General features: G+C 45.2%; 1 protein-coding gene across 1 annotated transcript in view; it reads left to right on the top strand.

The window, feature by feature from the left end:
- The window catches only part of COL28A1 (collagen type XXVIII alpha 1 chain), a 688108-nt gene that overhangs the window by 285721 nt on the left and 387719 nt on the right, over positions 1-14668 (top strand). The window contains exon 16 of the mRNA XM_085630877.1: positions 13390-13458. Coding sequence (XP_085487003.1) covers positions 13390-13458 — 69 coding nt within the window. The remainder of the gene's footprint in view (positions 1-13389; positions 13459-14668) is intronic.

Here is a 14668-nt window from a genome sequence, read left to right as displayed (position 1 = left end):
CTCGCTCTCTACTACTCACTCTCTACTACTCTCTACTCACTCTCTACTTTTCTCTACTACTCTCTCCTACTCTCTACTCTCTACTCTCTCTCTCTCTCTCTCTCTACTACTCTCGACTACTCACTCTCTACTACTCTCTACTCTCTACTACTCACTCTCTACTACTCACTCTCTACTTCTCTATATTACTTTCTATTACTCTCTACTACTCACTCTCTACTACACTCTCTACTACTCTCTACTACTCATTCTCTACTACTCACTCTCCACTAGTCTCTACTACTCTCTACTCTACCCTCTGCTACTCTCTACTACTCACTGTCTACTACTCGGTTTCTACTCCTCACTCTCTACTACTCACTCTCTACTACTCTCTACTCAGTCTCTACTACCCTCTACTACTCACCCTCTACTACTCACTCTCTACTACTCACTCTCTACTACACTCTCTACTACTCACTCTCTACTACACTCTCTACTACTCATTCTCTACTATTCACTCTACTACTCTCGACTACTCGCTCTCTACTACTCGCTCTCTACTACTCACTCTCTACTACTCTCTACTCACTCTCTACTTTTCTCTACTACTCTCTCCTACTCTCTACTCTCCACTCTCTCTCTCTCTCTCTCTCTACTACTCTCGACTACTCACTCTCTACTACTCTCTACTCTCTACTACTCACTCTCTACTACTCACTCCCTACTACTCTCTCTCTACTACTCTCTACTACTCACTACTATTCACTCTCTACTCTCTACTACTCACTCTCTGCTCTGTACTCTCTACTACTTACTTTCTACTCTGTACCTCTCTACCTCTCTCTCTACCTCTCTCTCTACCGCTCTACCTCTACCTCTCTCCACCTCTCTAAGCGCACAAATATGCACATATATATATATATATGCATTTATATATGTATGTATGTGTATATATATATACATACATACATATAAACATATATATACATCTTCATATCTATTTAAATACAAATGCATGCATCCATATATGCATATATATGCATGTTATGTACATGAAAGTTTGAAAAACACTAATAACAAGCATTTGCAATGCAATAGGTCTCCCATTTATAAGAGTTTGAGCTATTGGCATTGTAAAATTACAATGCCTTTTATTTATGTTTTGGTTTTAAAACAAATAAAAGGCATTGTCATTTACAATGTCAGTAGCATAAACTCGCATAAAAGCAGTGTGCTGCGTGCAGCAGTGTCGTGCAGCATGCAGCAGTGAGTAATGCAGCAGTGTGCAGCAGTGTGTGGCGTGCAGCAGTGTGCGGCGTGCAGCAGTGTGTGCCGTGCAGCAGTGTGTGCCGTGCAGCAGTGTTTCGTGTAGCATTGTGCGGCGTGCAGCAGTGTGTGGCGTGCAGCAGTGTTTTGTGTAGCAGTGTGCGCCGTGCAGCAGTGTGAGGCATGCAGCAGTGTTTCGTGTAGCAGTGTGAGGAATGCAGCAGTGTGTGGCGTGCAGCAGTGTTTCGTGTAGCATTGTGCGGCGTGCAGCAGTGTGTGGCATGCAGCAGTGTGCAGCGTGCAGCAGTGTGCAGCATGCAGCAGTGTGTGGCGTGCAGCAGTGTGTGGCGTGCAGCAGTGTGTGGCGTGTAGCAGTCTGCGGCATGCAGCAGTGTGTAATGCAGCAGTGTGTAATGCAGCAGCAGGCGTGGGTGAGTGTGAGAGGATGGCATTAAAGTGCTGCGGTAGAAGACGGCTCACCTGGCAGTGCGTAGACAGTGCCTTTACGCTTTGCGCCCTCTCTGCAGGCTCCGTTCACGGTCACGAGCTCCGGGTTTAGAGCGAGTATGTGATCTTCTGGGAGCCCCATGACCCGGAAGTGAGAGAAACTCACTGTTCACACAAGTTATTCACAAGCGCAGTTAGCGCACTCGAGGTGTCGGCGGTCGATGTGAGATGGACTGAAGCCCAGCCATCGCCTGGTTACACCATCTACTATGGGGCAACAAGATGTATGTAGTCTTTTAAGTGATGAAATGCCGACTGGAACTTGCGCCGGACTCTCTGGGGTACAAGTGTGGGGGGGGGGAGAGGGGGGGGCTCAGAGCGCTGCCGCTGCCATGGAAAGAGTTAATGTGCGCACAAAAGCGGTGTCCGAATTTAGATGGGAGGCTCTTATCACCGGCAAACGGAGCTTCAAGTCTGTAACTTAAAAATAATAGAAGAAAAAAATATATTGCCTAGGCGTTCAAAGCCCTGCCCCTCGCAGAGCACCACGTCCAGCAGCAACCACTTCGGCGCAGAGGCTGGTTTCACTAATTATGGTGCACAGAATGGATTTGATGTATCCTTTTTAGGTGGTGCCCTCCCCCACAGATACGAAATGTGCCTTTAAGTACGAGTTCGCAATTAAACACGGGCAGGGATCTTGAAAAATAATAACGAAAGAAAATATATGCAGACAAAGTAAACTGTAGTGTTTTATCAGGTTTTTAAGAGAGGGAGGAGAGAGAGGAAGAGTGAACAGGGTGGGTGGGGAGCCAGTGAAGGGGAGATAGACGGGAAAAAGAGATAAGAAACAATGCCAAACGAGAAGGGAGGGGGGAATGTCAGCAACAGAGGAGCCCGCGAAAGTGAAAATGATCGTGATCGTGATTACGATCGCTACGGAGGAAAGACACATGGCGCTGCGCACGTGCACGTTCACGTGCACTGTAGCTTTAGGCCACGGCAGCACTTTGAGAAGCCCACATATAAAATGTCTCTTCGAGCCTTTGGCTCGCGAGACCTAAAAACACAGGTAAAAAGCCACCTAATTACAAACAGAATTGCTTTAACTTAAATCAGGGCGAGACCTATTGCATTTTCAATGCTTGTTCTTTCAGGCAGTTCAGGAGGCAGTCAGGACCATGCATCCCAGCAGAAGGGAGACAGAGTGGGGTGGGAAGGAGGGCAGGGGTGCACAGAGTGGAGATCATGGCATATTTGTCAACTCTCTAGCCACCCTACATTAACCATAACCCAACACTCTATCATGCACAGTATTTCACAAAATATTTAATTTAAGATGTCATAAGTGTTGTTCTAAAAGCAATGATTTCACATAGGATAAGTAATGTAATTTGAAAGGGTATATGAAGTGCATCGTAAAGGCGTGAGTTATAGATAATGTAGTGTGGCTAGCGAGTTGACAACAGTGTGTACAGAGGTGCATGAGTTATAGTAATTTGAAGGTGGTGCATACATGATAAATGTAAGGTATAGCTAGAACTTTAAAATTCCTAATATTTATATATTTATAGTTTGGTATGTATAGAAAGAATAAATATAGATTTCCTTTGTTTTTTCATTGAATTTGAATGTTTTTTATGTTTTAATAAAAAAGTGCTTCAAATCTTACAGTGGAGTGTTAAGTACATTGTTATAGATTAGAGTGTAGGTCAGTGTTGTACAGTGTAGTGTCGTACAGTGGAGTGTTGTGGAGTGGTGTAATAGCATACAGTGGAGTGATGTAGAGTGACACAGAGTCAAGTGGTGTAGTATTGGCAAGCATAAAAGTCGAGTGGTGTAGAGTGGAGTGGCATAGTGTGGAGTGACATAGAGCGGAGTGGCCTAGAGTGGAGTAGCGTATAGTGGAATAGCGTACAGTGGAGTGCCTTAAAGTTGAGTGGTGTAGAGTGGAGTGGCACAGAGTGTATTGGTGTAGATTGGAATACCTTACAGTAGAGTGGCGTGAAGTGGAGTTGCATAGAGTGGAGTGGCATACAGTAGAGCGGGGTCAAGTGATTTTGATTTGATTAATTTGATTTTTGGTTTTGTATAGCGCTTGAATGCCCTGAGGCGTCTTGGCGCTGCTGCTGTCTTGTGTGGTGCTGAAGGGAGAATGGTTGCTGCTGATCAATAGCGTGTGAACAGCCAGGTTTTTATTAACTTCCAAAAGGTCAGGAAGTCAGAGGATTTCTTTATGTCCAACGGTAGGCCATTCCACAGTGTAGCTGCTTTCAGTAGAAAGCTCTTGCCACCCCAGGTAGTGTGCTTTGCTCTTGGGAGGGGTAACAGCATTGCGTCTGAGGACCTGACCTTTCTGCCTGGGGAATACCAAGCACATTTTTCACAAAAGTTGTTTGGTCCTGAGTTATGCAGTGCTTTAAAGGTGATGCATAAGGTCTTAAACTCTATATGCTTTGCTATAGGTAGACAGCGCAGATTGACCAGTGTCTGAGCCACTGATTTATGTTTGGGAATTCCAGAAAGAAGTCGGGCTGCTGCATTTTGCAGTGTTTGAAGTTTTTGTAACAACTTTTTCCGGATGCCAATAAAGAGAGCATTTCCATAGTTCAACTTGGCTAGAATCAGGGAAGTGACAAGTGTTTTTTGAAGTTCATTTGGAATGTATGGACAGATCTTCTTTATTCATTTTAGTGTATAAAAAACAGAAGAAGTGAGTGCTTTTACTTGATTGTCAAAGTGGAGTTTATCATCAAAGGTAACTCCCAGGTTCCTTCCTTTCTGTACTGGCATTGGTAAGGGTTCCATATTCTGAGGCCACCAAATTGGCGATCAAAATGATCTATCATTTCTGAATAGTAGGACCGCTGTCTTACCAGCGTTTAATTTTAGGCAATTTGTTTTCATCCAATGTTCTATTTGGACCAGGCAGGAGCTGAATATATGACCCACTTCTTGCTGTTTGGAGATTGACACCACAATTTGGGTGTCATCGGCGTAGGACACAACTTAAAAATCTAGGGACTTTATTAGTTTGACCGGGGGGTGACAGATTGAAAAGGGTGGAGCTTAGTGAAGAGCCTGGCAAGCTGAATTGTTTTAAAGTAAAATTGCCCAAGGCCACATGGTTTCTTCTGTCAGTTAGAAAGTCTTTGAGTATGGTCAGAGCTGAGCTTCTTATTCCCAACTCAATTAGTTGGTTGATTAAAATGCTGTGGTTGACCGTGTCAAAGGCTGCTGAGAGATCGAGTAAGATCAGGACGGCTTGACCGCCACTATCCATGATCCATCTGAGTTCCTCTGAGGTGGCAAGCAAGGCTGTTTCTGTCCTATGAGCCTTTCTAAAACCATATTGGGAAGGATCCAGCTAATTGTTATTGTCAATGCAAGCCATCATTTGTTATTTATTGCTTTCTCAAGTAGCTTGGCCGGGAAAGGAAGTCTGGAGATGGGCCTGTAACTACTCAGTTCCTATGGATCAAGATTGCTTTTTTTCTGTAGGGGCAGGATGGATGCCGCCTTCCATTCGGTGGGGATATGTCCTGCACTGATCACTTTGTTCAGGGTTTTTGTGAGTTGTTCTTCAAAAACCCTGGGAGTGAAGTGGGGACCCTGATTTGCATGACATTGTAAGTTTCAGATCCTGCTCTTCGTTAAGGGGGGAGAACCTATCCAGAATTGTAGGGGGATTGTTCGTTGGAGGCATGGACTCTTCGTTTGTGATTTAATGTGAAGGAATCGAGGACCTCAGTGACTTTATTTTGAAAGAAACTAGTGAGGGTGTCACAGAAGGTTTTATTTACTGTGCCATCAGTTTTAGTAATCATTTTTGATAATTTAGTTATCGTACTAAAAAGTTCTTTAGCTGAATTTTCTGCTAAGAGAATTTTTTCAGTGAAGTATTTTCTTTTCTCTCCTTGTATAAGGATTTTATGTTCAGCACTGGCTTTTTTGTAGATCTCTCTATCTAGAGGATTATACTTGGATCTCCATACTCGCTCTAGTTTCCTGCAAATTCGTTTCTGAGCCCTTAGGTGCTCAGAGAACCAGGGTTCAGACAGGGTACTGCGACAGTGTTTCTGCACTTTTTTTGGTGCTAGAATATCCACAGCCTTTTTTACCCAAGAGGTGTATCTATGTGTGGCTGTATCAACATCATCAGCAACTACACTTATTGAGGGAAGTGTGTCTAACAGGGTCTTTTCGAGCTCGTCTTTCTTTAGTTTGCTCCATGGTCTGAATTTGTGGGTCCCTGAGGATGATGCCATAGCTGCTTTATGTGGTTGGGATAAATTGATGGAGAAAAACACAGCTAGTTGTCTGACCATGACAGGGGGAGAATGTCTGTTACTTCCAGGTGTAAGTTGTTTGTGAAAATCCCGTTCAGTGTATGACCCGCTGTGGATGAGTAGGGCCCTCAATTCTCTGCTCAAGGCCTAGAGTCTCCAATCAGCTCTAACAGTTGGCTGGTGTCACTGTTCTTTCTGTTTTCTAGGTGGAAGTTAAAATCGCCCGGTACTAGATAGTCTGAGCTAGTGATACTGTGCTCTATCAGGGTGCTTCTTTTAGAGAGAAATATCTTTCTTGACCGGGGGGGGGGGGGGGGGAAGAGGGGGAGGAGGGGCGATTCAATAGTGTTCCATTAAACGAGTAGTTTTTTGTTCATTCAATTTGAAAGGAGATGTTTTGGCAATTTGCGACATTCATAGCTGGAGTATACTTCATAGTTATTGAATCTCTAATGATAATGGCTAATCCCCCACCTTTTTTTTTTTTACTTTCTGTTGGCATGCACCATTTTGTAGCCTGAGGGTATTGCTTCAATCAGGTCCGGGCCTGACGCTTCATTTGCCCAAGTTTCTGTAATAAATATTATGTCTGTCTTGTAAGTGTCAGCATGGAGCGCGAGTTAATGTCTATGCTTGACTAGCGACCTCGCGTTTATTTAGGAACATTTAAAAAGCTTGCCTTTCTGTGAGCCTTCTTTTGTCTTGAGTTCCCTACTCTTGAATTTCTTAATTGGTAACTCCTTGAGGGATAGCTTACAATTCTGGCAAGTAGTTAGGTTTAGGTCACTGTCCGGTTCTAATATGGAGCAGCTTAGGTGCTTACCTACTGCTCCCAATATTCGAAGCTCTCCACTCATGTAATGTATTGGGTGCCTCCCTCCTAGGGTAAGTTGGGAAGGGGTTCTGGCCCTCAGTGCGATCTGGGCGCGGACAGGTGCAGACAGGCTTGCCTTTGGCGTGCCAGCGGCGCACCAGCTGCGCTCGTCCGCTGTGCGGACACGACAGACTGCTCATAAGTAGCCTCTCCTCTCCAAACCACTAGAGCGCTAACTGTGATGGCGGACCCGCTCTAACTTACGGGTTTCGTCACCGCCACATGCAAGTGGTTTAAGTGAATTGTGCAATGTGCAAATTCAAGCAGTTCAAATTCAGGCAAGTTTAAAATATTAAAACTTTAAAAATGAAGCAGGTATTGTTAAAAATTGAGACACAGTGATCGCGATCTAAAGCACATGATCAATGAGCAGCTTACAATCTCCCAGGAGCTGGGGCCGAGACAGTGCAGTGTGGACGCGACAGGCTGCTCATAAGTAGCCCCCCTTCTCCAAACCACTAGAGGGCTAACTGTGATGGCGGACCCGCTCTAACTTATGGGTACCATCACCGCTACATGCAAGTGGTTTAAGTGCAATGTGTAATGTGCAAATACAAGCAGGTCAAATTCAGGCAAGTTAAATATATATTAAAAAAACGTAAAAAATTAAGCAGGTATTGTTAAAAATTGAGACACAGTGATCGGGATATAAAGCACACGATCAATGAGCAGCTTACAATCTCCCAGGAGCTAGGGCAGAGACAGCATAGAGGAGAATGGCGTTGAGGGATGAAGAGTAGAATTGAGTAGAGTGGAGTGGCGTAGAGTGATGTGGCATAGAGTGGAGTGTTATAGAATGGAGTGGCATAAAGTTGAGTGGAGTGGGTTAGAGTGGAGTGGCGTGGAGTGGTGTAGAATGGAATACTGTTGAGTGAAATACTGTAGAGTGGAATACTGTAGAGTAGAGTGGCATAAAGCTGAGTGGAGTGGGGTTGCGTATAGTGGAGTGATGTAGAGTGGAATAGCATAGAGTGGAGTGGCATGGAGTGCAGTGGTGTTGAGTGGAGTAGCATACACTAGAGTGATGTGGAGTGGAGTGGCATACAAGGAAATAGCGCAGAGTGTAGTGGCATAGATAAGATTTGCGTAGAGTAAAATACCTTAGAGTGGAGTGGCGTGGAGTGGTGCAGAGTGAAATAGCGTAGAGTGGAGAGACGTAGAGTGACATAGAGTCAGTGGCGTAGACTGGAATATCATAGAGTGGAGTGGCATACAGTGGAGTCTCATAGAGTCGAGTGGCGTACAGGAGAGTGGTGTGGGGTGGAATAGTATACAGTGAAGTGGAGTATAGCAGAGTGGAGTGGAGTAGAGTGGCATGTAGTATAGTGTAGTAGTGTAGAGTTTGATACAGTTGAGTGGTGTGTTGAGGAGTGGGATGGAGTGGAGTGGTGTGTGGTATAGTGTCTTAGAGTGGAGGGATGTACAGTAGAGTGGTGTAGAGTGAACTAGGATGTCATAGAGTGGAATGGGATAGAGTGGAACGGCATCTTGAGTGGAGTTGCATTTCAGTGAGTCGAGTGGCATGTCATAGAGTGGAGTGTTACAGAGTGGAGTCATGTTGTCAAGTGGAGTGACGTGTGGTAGGCTGGAGTGGCGTGTTGTGCAGTGGCTGGCATGCTGTAGAGTTGAGCAGCATGGAGTGTCATATAGTGGACTGGACTGTCATAGAGTGGAGTGGGGCGTCCTAGACTGGAGTGATTTGTCAGAGAGGATTGGCGTGTCTTACAGTGGAGTAGAGTAGCGTGTCATAGAATATTGTTTAAAGGGATGTACTGTGAAAATGGCTGAAAGGATGTAAAAGAAATGTGTCAGAAATATATATTATGTGGTGTAAAAGGTCCTTTTTGATAGTCTGACTGCCCGATCACAAGTTTTGCAGTGAGGCCACGTCAATACCTCCTTCAGACCGCTGCTTCCGCCAAGAGCTGAGCTCCTGCGGCGGTGTGGATAGGGGAAGGCAATTGAGGCAGTGCTAATGGCCTCTACAATCGGCCTTCCTTCCAAGCTTTTCATGGTGGGCACACCGCCATAAAACAGTTGGCGTAAAGGCAGGTTTTGACGGTGAATTCATGTCTCCAGGGTGAGTGCACCTTGGAGACATGTTCATGATGACACCTATATGTGCACCCATGCCATCTGCACAGTTGCGTGCACTGTTTCTTCTGCAGACCCTGCTGCAGGGAAACAGTGCGCCCGATAACCTAGATGCATTGCAGCATGGCCTGCTTTAGCTGGGGCTCTGTCCTAGAGCCGCAGCATGTTGCTGTCATGACTGTGCTGCCACAACACTGCCAGCTCGGTGCAGTCACTTCAGCTGCTGTCTTGAAAGTCTCAGGGTGATCCTTCAAGCATGGGCCGAGAATTTTTTTTCTTTTTCCCCATGTTAATTTCAACTGCTGAATGGAATTACACCAAATTTGGCAAAAAGGTAGCGCTTGGTCCAGAAAGCAATCTTTTTTATTAAATGGTCTAAATCCATTCAGCAGTTTCTCAGAAATGTAAAGATTTCTCAGATATACAACTATGGCCGCGGTGGATCCACAACCTCTCCCAATCTCGTGCCTGAGATCTGATTGGCTGCCAACATTCCAAACCAGGAAGTCTGCCATCTTGTGACTCGGTTGAACCGAATCACAAGAAAAAACTTTTAAAAAATGATAAGGGGGCAGGGTAGAAACACCCTGACCCCGTAGGCCTCTCGGGTGGCTCCCAGAGGGACCCCCAGGGTCAGAAAAGCATTTTATTTTACATTTTCAGCTAGATTCACGTTGGATTTGCGACTCCTGCCTAAAATGAAAAATAAACAAGCATGGTCTCCCACGCTTCCTTTAATTTAGGTCCCTGGGTGGGCCAGGTCCTGGGGGTAAATAAAAATGATCGTGAGCCCCCACAACCCCGGGGACCACCACCTCCCTGGTGCTAAACACAGCGGAAATGCGGGGCGCAATGTGGCCCCCCCGGCAGCCCCGGGGACCGCCCCCTCCCTGCGGCTAATTCACATAAATGTTGGGGGGGAGGCACGCAGCCCTCCCCCAGCCCTGGGGACTGCCACCTCCCTGGGGCTATATTTAAAAAGAATGCACAGGGGCTCCAGGTTTCCCACTCAGCACCAGGGACCGCCACCTTCCCGGGCAACTGCATACTAAATTATATATGGGGCCACGCGGCCCCGGTAGCCCAGGGTCCACCATCTCCCCGGGGTTTAATTTTAGTTAGAGGGAGGTGATGCGGCCCCCCTCTTGGAGCCGTAGGCTTGGCACAAACACTGCTCCCGCCAAGCCATAGCAAACACTGCTCCGCTTCATGGAAGCAAGAGCATTAAAAATGCTCTCACTTCCATGAAGCAGAGAAGAATTGCTTTTGGACAGAGGGAGCTGCATGTTTGCAGCTCCCTCTGTCCAAAATCAATGCCAGCTCCTGCAGGAGGCGTGGAGCTGGCAGGGACCGCGGGGGCCTTGAGGCTCCCCCCGTGGTCCCCAACATGATGGCAATATTGACTCGGGGCGGGGGGCCGTCCTAGCCCCCTCCCCATAAAAAAAAAAATATGAAGCCCTAGCCCCGAGAAGATGAAGTCCCAGGGCCGAAATAGGCCTGGGGTCACGCAGCCCCCTCCCTTTTTTAAATACACAAACATAAATAAAGGCTTGGCCCCGGGGGATGGGGTCTCAGGGCCAATATTGGCCTCAAGAGGTGGACATGTGGCCCTCCTACCTTATTAAAAAAATCCATAAAAAAAAAAAGAATAGGCCGGGCCCCAGGGGATGGGGTCCCCGTGGCCGTAATCCACCCGGGGAGGGAAGTCGTGCGGCCTCCCTTCTCATTTAAAAACAAAAGATTGGCCCCGGGGGATGGAGACCCCAAGGCCGAAATCGGCCTAGGGAAGGGAGGGTTACGCAGCCCCCTTCCCTAAAAAATGAATATTTTATAAATAAAATTAAAACTCCGGCAAGTCACCGAAGACCATGCCCCCTTCACCACCACTCTGCAAATGCGCCTTCTGGCGCAGTGGTGTTTGGGGAATGAAATCCCCTTGAGTACTGAGGGTCTTTGGGGGCCAACAAGCCCTCTTCCTGCCTCCAGTAAGTCCCAGACAGTGGAATTGCTGAGACAACTTGAAGGTCACACCCCCTTTCTCTACCACTTTGCAAACGCTCCTACCGGCACGCTTGTGGTTGAGAAATACATTTCACCATACTCTTGAGGGACCACAGGACTAAAGTGGACTGTTTCCCCAACCAGTAGTGCGTCAGGAGGCACGTTTGCAGAGTGGTGGAGAAAGGGGGCATGTCATCTGACAACCTCTCAGCAATCCAGCTTTGTGGGTCTTACTGGTGGTGGCAGGAGGGGTAGTTGGCCCCAAGGACCTTCAAGAGCCAAGGGAACTTCATCTGCCAACTAACAGTGAGCCAGGGGGTGTGTGTGCAGAGTGGTGGAGAAAGGGGGCATGGCCACGGAACACCTCTCAGTAAACCCACTCTGTGGGACTTACTGGACTTAACAGGAGGGGTAGTTGCCCCCCAAGGACCCTCAATAGCCAAGGGGACTTCATCCCCTTAGTAGGAGTGCACCAGGAGGTGCATTTGCAGAGTGGTGGAGAAAATGGGCGTGGCCCCAAACCAGGTCTCTGCAATCCCACTGAGTGGGGACTTACTGGAGGTGTCAGGAGGGGTAGTTGGCCCTCAAGGACATCCTTGGGGGTCCAACTACCCCTCTTGTTATCTCCAGTGAGTCCCACACTGCAGGATTGGCAAGAGGTCTTTGGAGTCCACCGGTTAGGAGATGAAGTCCACCTTACTCTTGAGGGACTTTGTGGATCAAGAAGCCCTCCTGGTACCTCCTGTAAGTCCTACACAGTGGGATTTCTGGGAACTGGCCGGTTGTCCAGCCCTCTTTCTCCAGCACTCTGCAAACGTGACTGCTAGTTAAAAAAGCTTCGAAATTCACTGAAAAAAAACCAAGGTTACAGAGACGTTATAGTTAATGGCAGATTTTACTTGTACAAAACCAGAAAAATTAATCAGCAATAGTTAGCCGAGCTAACTATAACTTGTGCACCTGCAATGCACTGCTTATGACCTAACATATTACATCACTCATAACATGGTCAGTGACATCATTGATGATATCACTGATGACATCTCAAATTACATCATGGATGACATCACTGCAGTGGATCTTCATTTTTATCATTGTTTTTTGATCTGCGTATCCTACGCTGCTTTACAGTAGGGGTCGCACTGAGCACCGCGATGGATCTACGGATAAGGGATTCAGCCAAAAAATACTTGTTAGCAATATTCTATCCTATTCTAACCCCTTGTGTATTTTGACACTTTATTTCTCCCACCCGAGCCAAGAGACAAAAGAAAATGTCAGCCACAACTTTCCTATCAGGTTGCGGCGAGCCAATCAGGGCCCTCTATTTCTCCTAGATCCACGGATCACCCGCAGGTGGATCCACGATAGATCCGCATCTCTAAATATGAACACATTTCTTTTTTTAATATCACTGAGACGGACCAACAGATTTACACTCAATTGCAAAAAGCACCCTTTCTACACCAAGATCTTTCTTTTTGCAAAATTTGATATAAATCTATGTAGTGGTTCGGGCTGTAGTTGTATTACAAAAATACAAAAACCTCATAGACATTGCATAGGGAAAAAACATTTTGGGAACCCCCTTTTTCTCAGCACTCACTCCACAAATCACCCTGACAATTTCCCGACAGCAGCTCAAGTAAGTTTTACATAAGTTTTGAAAATGTCAAAAAGATTTGTCAAACAGTGCCAAAGTTATTCGCAAAACTAAAAAAATATTATCTATGGGAAAAGATGGTCCTAACTAAAACTATCTACTGGCTTTGGCCAGTAGGTTATATCTCTGTGTCTCTCTCTCTCTCGATATATATATAATTTTTTATGAAGTTGATATATTTTTCAATATATTTAAATATATGTACTTTCCTATATAATCTCAATTATTAGTAACATAATATTTTGGAGATGATATTTTTGTAGTTTACATTAATTACATTATAACTGCTTATACTCAATATTTAGTACCACCTTAATTGTATTGCAATATTTGTGTATCAAGATATTTTTGAAGGCACTAGTATGTCACAGAAGCCCTTGATGTATGGGCTGTCTGGTGTGATAGGGGCACTTATAACAGTTTCTTTCATAAAAGAGCAAGACACCTTAGCAGGGTCTCAACACTTTTAGAATGAAATGGCATAGACAGCTAAGGGTCAAATTACAAATGTGGAGTCAGTTCTGGAAGAGGTTCTTCGTTCATTCATTTATTCACACTCAATCAGAATTCCTTTGCACATGCTGCAAATTACCTGTGAGAATGGGGCAATGTGATCACAACACCGTTTATTCCCTGTTAATTCTAAGGTTCATAAAAAGTAACGAAATAAAGGGTGTCACAAGCAAAAGAAGCAGTGGGGGTCAGAGGTGACCATGAACAAGTACATTTGATGTAATCATTTATAGTATAAATGACATCTTTTTTTGTTGCAGGGTGAGGTTGGTCCACCTGGACCTCAAGGCCACGTGGGATCTCCTGGCGTTGGTATTCAGGGAGTGCAGGTAAATATGCAGCCTCCAAAGTTCATAATTTTTAAAATATAGTATTGTTTAAACTTCGGTAAATCTAAACTCTGTCACATTGATGTCATTTTCTTTAAATATTTAATCAAGAAAGCTAGGAAATCCCCTGTAAGTTAAATTTGCTTTAGTAAATAATTTAGATAGGTGCCTTTGTACTTTTATACATCCCAATCTTCAAAAAACCTTTTTGCAGTTCTTCTGGCCTACAGTTTTCAGGACCAGAGACTTAATTTTCACCCAAGGACCATTATCTGAAACGCTTAAACAGTGGGAGGGTATTTCTGGTGCTGTTTTGACATGGTCTGTACTTTCCTAGCCAAGCACAGCCAAAGAATAAGGATTATGCCATTTTAATCATTGGAAGAAGAAATACTTTATTTCTCTGATGTGCATGGTATCCTGTGAACTTTCCCCGGTATCATCCTCTCTTACCAACAGTTTAAAATATAGGCTTATCTCCTGGCTCAGCCTGTCAAACAATACCAGGTGAGCTTCCAAGTTTTTGCAGGTGACATGCAAATCCATTCCAGATAAATAACAAAGTTAATAATCATAACCGCATCACATTGCGCTTAGAGCATCTGCTCCACTGAATGAGGATTGCACATCTTTGCAAAGGGAAAACACTAGTTTGTCCTTTCTCCTACTGGCCCAGTGGCATTGGAATCCCCCTTTCACCCTTACAGAAATCTGGGAATATCTTTTGACTTCGAACGTTTATTCTCTCTGCAAGTCAAAGCAGTGGTCAAAGGTATCAATTTTCAGTTGTCTGTACTTTACAGAATCCTTCCACTTCTACCACCTGGAACCGCAAGTTGAGTTTACAAGAGCCTTTGTCGTAGCATGCCTAGACTACTACAAAATTTTATACACATCAACAAGTGAAGATATTTGCCATATTGAACAGGATACAAAACCAACTGCCAGACCTGACTTAAATCTCCACAAGGGGGACCACATCAAGACCATCATGAAATCTCTTCACTGGCATTCCAGTACAATCCAAGATCAAATTCAAGATTCTTTGTACAGTCCATAAAGCCTAATGGGACAAAAGCCAAAATATTTGCAAAAAATCTGGCTTCTCACTACCCTCCGATTATCTGCCCTTGACCTGATTCTTCAATGGCCCTTCAAGGGGAAGACGCATTGTGGCCGGTTCCTGGCAGTACAGATCCCCGGATGGTGG

This window comes from Triturus cristatus, chromosome 10 (genome assembly GCF_964204655.1).
Source record: "Triturus cristatus chromosome 10, aTriCri1.1, whole genome shotgun sequence".
Classification (NCBI taxonomy): Eukaryota; Metazoa; Chordata; class Amphibia; order Caudata; family Salamandridae; genus Triturus; species Triturus cristatus.
The sequence above is the reverse complement of the archived record's forward strand: the minus strand, read 5'-3'. Positions and strand labels throughout refer to the sequence as shown.